The sequence below is a fragment of the Oncorhynchus clarkii genome, chromosome 24 (assembly GCF_045791955.1).
Source record: "Oncorhynchus clarkii lewisi isolate Uvic-CL-2024 chromosome 24, UVic_Ocla_1.0, whole genome shotgun sequence".
Taxonomy (NCBI): Eukaryota; Metazoa; Chordata; class Actinopteri; order Salmoniformes; family Salmonidae; genus Oncorhynchus; species Oncorhynchus clarkii.
This window is the reverse complement of record NC_092170.1, coordinates 30,751,935-30,759,911: the sequence shown is the minus strand read 5'-3', so window position 1 is coordinate 30,759,911 and position 7,977 is coordinate 30,751,935. Positions and strand designations below refer to the sequence as shown.

The window sequence follows — 7,977 nt, the reverse complement described above, 5'->3', positions numbered from 1 at the left end:
ATGGCTAACATAAAAATTCCTCATAGCTTATTATGCTAATTTAACTGGGCCAGAATTACATATCATGATAATGTCATTTGGAGGATTTCAATAATATAGCACGTTTCATGTAATAACCATCAAAACCAAAAATCTAAAGATACTAGTGCAAAACAATAAAGATCATATAACAACATCATTAAAGCAAAATTACTTGGCAGAAAAGAAGAGCGGCAGGATAGCAGTTTAGCATGTGGTGGGACAGAAGGATGGCTAAACTCTCATGGCGTCACAGGAATGATTTCAGGGGTGGACGTTTGGACTAGGGGTAATAATAAACATATTTCACATCAATCCAAATGGCGTTCTTAGAGTGGATAATCTTCCATTTCATTTTCACAAATTCTGTACAGGCTATGCATGAGCAGTGAGGGGATGTGTGTACCCCCCCCCCCCCCCACACGCATCCTGGTTAGGGAGAAGTCCTTGTTGGGCCTCTGTGGGTAGGCAGGTATAGTGAGAGGAGGGACAGGGAAGCTGTGTGCAGCTAAAACAATCACATCTGCTTTGAGCAGAAAGAGGAGGCCATATCACAGTACTGACCGTTCGATTACAATATTGTCTTCTTTTATTTTTACCAAACATTCTTCATCTTTTCTTGATTCACTAGCTCATCCATTTTCTCTGCACTAGCTCGTTCATTTTCTCTGCACTAGCTCATCCATTTTCTCTGCACTAGCTCATCCATTTTCTCTGCACTAGCTCGTCCATTTTCTCTGCACTAGCTCGTTCATTTTCTCTGCACTAGCTCGTTCATTTTCTCTGCACTAGCTCATCCATTTTCTCTGCACTAGCTCATCCATTTTCTCTGCACCAGCTCGTCCATTTTCTCTGCACCAGCTCGTCCATTTTCTCTGCACTAGCTCATCCATTTTCTCTGCACTAGCTCATCCATTTTCTCTGCACTAGCTCATCCATTTTCTCTGCACTAGCTCATCCATTTTCTCTGCACTAGCTCATCCATTTTCTCTGCACTAGCTCATCCATTTTCTCTGCACTAGCTCATCCATTTTCTCTGCACTAGCTCATCCATTTCTCTGCACTAGCTCATCCATTTTCTCTGCACTAGCTCATCCATTTTCTCTGCACTCGATCATCCATTGTCTCCTGCACTTGTCTCTTAAAAGTTTGTATTTTTTTTAAAACTTAATCTTTCTTATTCACATTCTAACCCTGTTTTTATACGTACTCAACATGTCTGGTAGGCTCTCTGTTCCTCGCTATGGAAGAGGATAACACTCATCTGATCTTGACACGGGCCACTGCTAGGTTAGTGGCTATGATGATGGCCAGCTGTAGGTACTAATGTGTCAAAACACATTGCTTTCCATTGCATGCGGCTTGGTATTAGCTCATGGGTAGTGGCTAAAGGGTCATGAATAAGGGTAGTGGCTTGGAATGAAGAAAAGTGGTTTAAGGATGAAGCCTGCAATGGGTGAAGTGGTTTGAGGTTAGTGTTTGCAATGGCAGTGGTTGAAGGGCTAGGTTGGTACTGTTTTGATGACGTAGCCACTATCTAGCAGTGTGTCCATTAAACACCAATCATTCCCCTCTGAGTGACTACCTCCATCTTTCATTACTCAGTCCAGAGGAACCTGCACAGCTCGACACAGCGTCCACTTCCTACTCCAGCAGTCTCTATCCTGCACTCATGCCCACCCGTCCCCTTGCCACTCTCCTTGACCCCACGGTGGGGCCCAGTCAGACCTCAGACCTCAGTCTGTTGCTGCATCTCTACGGTGTGTGTCCCACCCCGGTGGAGCTCATCCATACTGTCCAAGTCACTACCGCCCGCCTCTGAGTCGTCAAAACCGCAGGGGGCTGACAAGTCCGAGGCCAATGATGTGTTCTCTGACAACCTCCTATTCAGCGACACATTATCATCCATGTCCCCGCCTCCCGACATGATCGCCCCACCCACAAAAGTGCTGAACCCTTCCCCTCCCGGCCCGCCTTGCCCCGCCTCCCCCAGGGGCAGCTGGTGTGGGGGCAGGTATTGGCTGGGGTGGAAGTGTGGGCGGGGGGACCTGTGGCGTCCGGTGCTGCCACTAACACTCCCACTCAGGGTGCTCTCCTTGGAGGCGGGCCGGTTGGCGGGCAGGGTGTCGTAGGGGTGCTCCTGGTACTCCTCCAGGGGAGTGGGGAGGGGAGGAGGGAGCTGGTCCTGGGTCAGGAACTCTTCCTCATGAGGAGGTGGGAAATCACTGTCGATGTCGTAGCCCCCGAGGTAGTAGTCTGAATCCAGTTCCCGGGCGCTGCCCCCCAGGCGAGAGCTGCCCCCCAGTCGGGAGGCTGAGGCAACCATGTCTCCGTGGCCTGCCAGGCCGCTTGCCTCGTAACTGGGCACCTCCTCGATGTCGGGCAGCCGTGAGTTGGGCATCCAGTCAGACGTGTCCCAGTGATATGCTGGAGGAGGGAGGGACAGAGTTAGATTACATTTAGAAGACACAATCTCTGCCAACATGCCTGATGGACAGTTACAATCTGTAGGTCCATCTGGCATGTTATTGGACAACTACAGTCTGTCTGCGGAGGTCCATCGGGCATGTTAGTGGACAACTACAGTCTGTCTGCAGAGGTCCATCGGGCATGTTAGTGGACAACTACAGTCTGTCTGCAGAGGTCCATCGGGCATGTTAGTGGACAACTACAGTCTGTCTGCAGAGGTCCATCGGGCATGTTTGTAGATAACAAAAACACAGTTAGACGTTAACCACAGCACGGGGAACATCCTGTACAGTGAACATGTTAGCTGTGTTTTGAAGATTTCACAACATGCAGGAGGGAGGCCTGGGAACGTAAGGACAGGGGTCACAGATCAAAAGGTCACAGCATGTCAGGGTTCAGGAGGAGACAGGGTGGCACAGGGTGGCACTTCGGAACAGCCGAGCCATGGTGAGAGATCAGAGGCTACTGATCGATGGGATCATTCAACGTAAACAAACACTTCACAGCTTGACATACTTTTGCATGTTAACCAGAGAATGTTTCACAAAGCATTCAACTGTAAAATTCAAAACAATAACAAAGAACGGAAAGACAGACAGACAGACAGACAGACAGACAGACAGACAGACAGACAGACAGTACATGCATCAAAGGAAATTACAAAACAAAAGTGAGAAGCAGTATAAAGTAAAAAACAAATCTCAACAAAGCAACGTCAGCGAGGACAAACTCATTTAAAGCAGTAACAACAAAACAACACGCTCGGAGGTGGGATGCAAATGCAATGCAGTGGGAGGATCAAACATCACACGTCACAGGCAGCAGGCAAAAGCAAATGAAAGTGAAAATTGGCCAAACTGAGGAAGAACGGCCACAAGGCGCGTTGGAGAGTGAGTGGTTGTCATGGGAGATAAGCGAAGCCTCTCCACCCCGGCAACGTGCCAACTCCAAGGAAGTATCAGTGCTGCTCAGTCAGCACAACAACACTGTGACTGGGGAAAACACATGCTGGGGTGTGTGTGTGTGTTGGCAGGGGGCTAGGAGTAACAAACCACACAAACACAGTGAGCTGAGACGGAGACTGCAAAGAGAGAGAGAGGGAGACTGAGAAGAGAGAGAGGGAGAGAGAGGAAGAGAGAGAGAGGGAGAGAGAGGAAGAGAGAGAGAGGGAGAGAGAGGAAGAGAGAGAGAGGGAGAGAGAGGGAGAGAGAGAGAGGGAGAGAGAGGGAGAGAGAGAGGAAAAGAGAGAGAGAGAGGAAAAGAGAGAGAGAGAGAGAGAGGAAGAGAGAGGGAGAGAGAGGAAGAGAGAGAGAGGGAGAGAGAGGAAGAGAGAGAGAGAGGAAGAGAGAGAGAGGGAGAGAGAGGAAGAGAGAGAGAGGGAGAGAGAGGAAGAGAGAGGAAGAGAGAGAGAGGAATAGAAAGAGAGGGAGAGAGCGGAAGAGAGAGAGGGAGAGAGAGGAAGAGAGAAAGTGAGCGAGAGAGAGTAAGAGAGAGAGAGAGGGAGAGAGATAGGGAGAGAGCGAGGGAGCAAGAGGGAGAGAGAGAGGAAGAGAATAAGAGAGGGGGAGAGAGGGAGAGGGGGAGAAAGGGAGAGAGGGGGAGAGAGAGAGAGGAGTAAAGGGGAGTGAGAGAGATGAGATGGATTGATGTGAGATGAAAGGGGAGGGTCACCTCTGTTGTAGCTCTGACCTTGATCCATGACTGACACTGTCAGGTGGGAGAACAGGAGAAGAGAGAGCTTTAGAGTGTTAGCGTGTGTGTGTTTGTGTAAGAGGTGCCAGACAGGTGTTTGCGAGGCTTAGGATCGGACCATCTGAGACTACCATCCACCCGAATGTTTAATATATCAATGTATTTAAGTATCGGTAATGTGTCCATTTATTTATGTATGTGTAATATGTCAGGTTATGTATGTGTAATATGTTAGTGTATTTATGTATGTGTAATATGTTAGTGTATTTATGAATGTCTAATATGTCAGTGTATTTATGAATGTGTAATATGTCAGTGTATTTATGAATGTGTAATATGTCAGTTGATTTATGAATGTGTAATATGTCAGTTGATTTATGAATGTGTAATATGTCAGTTGATTTACGTATGTGTAATATGTCAGTTGATTTACGTATGTGTAATATGTCAGTTGATTTATGTATGTGTAATATGTCAGTTGATTTATGTATGTGTAATATGTCAGTTGATTTATGTATGTATGTGTAATATGTCAGTTGATTTATGTATGTATGTGTAATATGTCAGTTGATTTACGTATGTGTAATATGTCAGTTGATTTATGTATGTATGTGTAATATGTCAGTTGATTTATGTATGTGTAATATGTCAGTTGATTTATGTATGTGTAATATGTCAGTTGATTTATGTATGTATGTGTAATATGTCAGTTGATTTATGTATGTATGTGTAATATGTCAGTTGATTTATGTATGTATGTGTAATATGTCAGTTGATTTATGTATGCATGTGTAATATGTCAGTTGATTTATGTATGTATGTGTAATATGCCAGTTGATTTATGTATGTATGTGTAATATGCCAGTTGATTTATGTATGTATGTGTAATATGCCAATTGATTTATGTATGTATGTGTAATATGTCAGTTGATTTATGTATGTATGTGTAATATGTCAGTTTATTTATGTATGTGTAATATGTCTGTGTATTTATGTATGTGTAATATGTCAGTTTATTTATGTATGTGTAATATGTCAGTGTATTTATGTATGTGTAATATGTCAGTGTATTTATGTATGTGTAATATGTCAGTTGATTTATGAATGTGTAATATGTCAGTTGATTTATGTATGTGTAATATGTCAGTGTATTTATGTATGTGTAATATGTCAGTTGATTTATGTATGTGTAATATGTCAGTGTATTTATGTATGTGTAATATATCAGTGTATTTATGTATGTGTAATATGTCAGTTGATTTATGAATGTGTAATATGTCAGTTGATTTATGTATGTGTAATATGTCAGTTGATTTACGTATGTGTAATATGTCAGTTGATTTATGTATGTGTAATATGTCAGTTGATTTATGTATGTGTAATATGTCAGTTGATTTATGTATGTATGTGTAATATGTCAGTTGATTTATGTATGTATGTGTAATATGTCAGTTGATTTATGTATGTATGTGTAATATGTCAGTTGATTTATGTATGCATGTGTAATATGTCAGTTGATTTATGTATGTATGTGTAATATGCCAGTTGATTTATGTATGTCTGTGTAATATGCCAGTTGATTTATGTATGTATGTGTAATATGTCAGTTGATTTATGTATGTATGTGTAATATGTCAGTTGATTTATGTATGTATGTGTAATATGTCAGTTGATTTATGTATGTATGTGTAATATGTCAGTTGATTTATGTATGTGTAATATGTCAGTTTATGTATGTATGTGTAATATGTCAGTTGATTTATGTATGTGTAATATGTCAGTTGATTTATGTATGTGTAATATGTCAGTGTATTTATGTATGTGTAATATGTCAGTTGATTTATGTATGTGTAATATGTCAGTTTATTTATGTATGTGTAATATGTCAGTTGATTTATGTATGTGTAATATGTCAGTTTATGTATGTATGTGTAATATGTCAGTTTATGTATGTATGTGTAACATGTCAGTTGATTTATGCATGTATGTGTAATATGTCAGGTTATGTATGTGTAATATGTCAGTTTATGTATGTATGTGTAATATGTTAGTGTATTTATGTATGTGTAATATGTCAGTTTATGTATGTATGTGTAATATGTCAGTTGATTTATGTATGTATGTGTAATATGTCAGTTGATTTATGTATGTATGTGTAATATGTCAGTTGATTTATGTATGTGTAATATGTCAGTTTATGTATGTATGTGTAATATGTCAGTTGATTTATGTATGTGTAATATGTCAGTTGATTTATGTATGTGTAATATGTCAGGTTATGTATGTGTAATATGTCAGTTGATTTATGTATGTGTAATATGTCAGTTGATTTATGTATGTGTAATATGTCAGTTTATGTATGTATGTGTAATATGTCAGTGTATTTATGTATGTGTAATATGTCAGTTGATTTATGTATGTGTAATATGTCAGGTTATGTATGTGTAATGTGTTAGTGTATTTATGTATGTGTAATATGTCAGTGTATTTATGTATGTGTAATATGTCAGTGTATTTATGTATGTGTAATATGTTAGTGTATTTATGTATGTGTAATATGTCAGTTGATTTATGTATGTGTAATATGTCAGTTGATTTATGTATGTGTAATATGTCAGTTGATTTATGTATGTGTAATATGTCAGTTGATTTATGTGTGTGTAATATGTCAGTGTATTTATGTATGTGTAATATGTCAGTTTATATATGTGTAATATGTCAATGCACATGTTGTGAGTAACACTTATTCAGCCCTGACCTTTTTGCAGTGGTGTAAATTACTTATTAAAAAATTTAAAGGATAAATTTAAAGTACTACTTAAGTCATTTTTGGGGGGTATCTGTACTTTACTACTTATATTTTTTCACTACCTTTACTTCACTACTGTCACACATGATCCCTCCCCGGCCTCTAGGTCACCAGGCTGCTCGTTATGGCGCACACCTGTCACCATCGTTACGCGCACCTGTGCTTCATCAGACTCACCTGGGCTCCATCACTTCCCTGATAACCTTCCCTATATATATCATTCCCTTTGGTTCCATCATCCCCAGGCGTTACTGTTTCTGTTCCTGTGTCATGTCTGTGCATTGTTCGTGTTTGTTATTTTGTATTATGTTGTGTTTATTTATTAAAACACTCACTCTCTGAACTTGCATCCTGACTCTCAGCGCACATCATTACAACTACATTCCTAAAGAAAATAATGTACCTTTTACTCCATACATTTTCCCTTTCCCTGGTCCAATTCACACACTTATTAAGAGAATATCCCTGGTGATTTCTACTGCCTCTGATTCGACGGACTCACTAAACACAAATGCTTTGCTTGTAAATGATGTCTGCGTGTTGTAGTGTGCCCCTGGCTATCTTTAAATAAAAATGTTTAAAAAAAGAACATTGTGCTGTCAGGTTTGCTTAATAAAAGCAATTTTAAATGATTTATACTTTTACTTTTGATACTTAAGTATATTTTTGCAATTACATTTACTTTTGATACTTAAGTATATTTAAAACCAAATACTTAAAAACTTTTTACTCAAGTAGTATTTTACTGGGTGACCTTTACTTTTACTCAAGTAGTATTTTACTGGGTGACCTTTACTTTTACTCAAGTAGTATTTTACTGGGTGACCTTTACTTTTACTCAAGTAGTATTTTACTGGGTGACCTTTACTTTTACTCAAGTAGTATTTTACTGGGTGACCTTTACTTTTACTCAAGTAGTATTTTACTGGGTGACCTTTACTTTTACTCAAGTAGTATTTTACTGGGTGACCTTTACTTTTACTCGAGTG

The 7,977-nt window shown here is 40.1% G+C and overlaps 1 protein-coding gene across 1 annotated transcript in view; it reads right to left on the bottom strand.

Annotated features, from left to right (window-relative positions):
* Nucleotides 1-779: 779 nt before the first annotated feature.
* Nucleotides 780-7,977, bottom strand: part of LOC139382860 (protocadherin Fat 3-like) — a 264,053-nt gene continuing 256,855 nt past the window's right edge. The window contains exon 29 of the mRNA XM_071127101.1: nucleotides 780-2,445. Within this exon, the coding sequence (XP_070983202.1) occupies nucleotides 1,748-2,445 (698 nt within the window). The 3' untranslated portion in view covers nucleotides 780-1,747. The remainder of the gene's footprint in view (nucleotides 2,446-7,977) is intronic.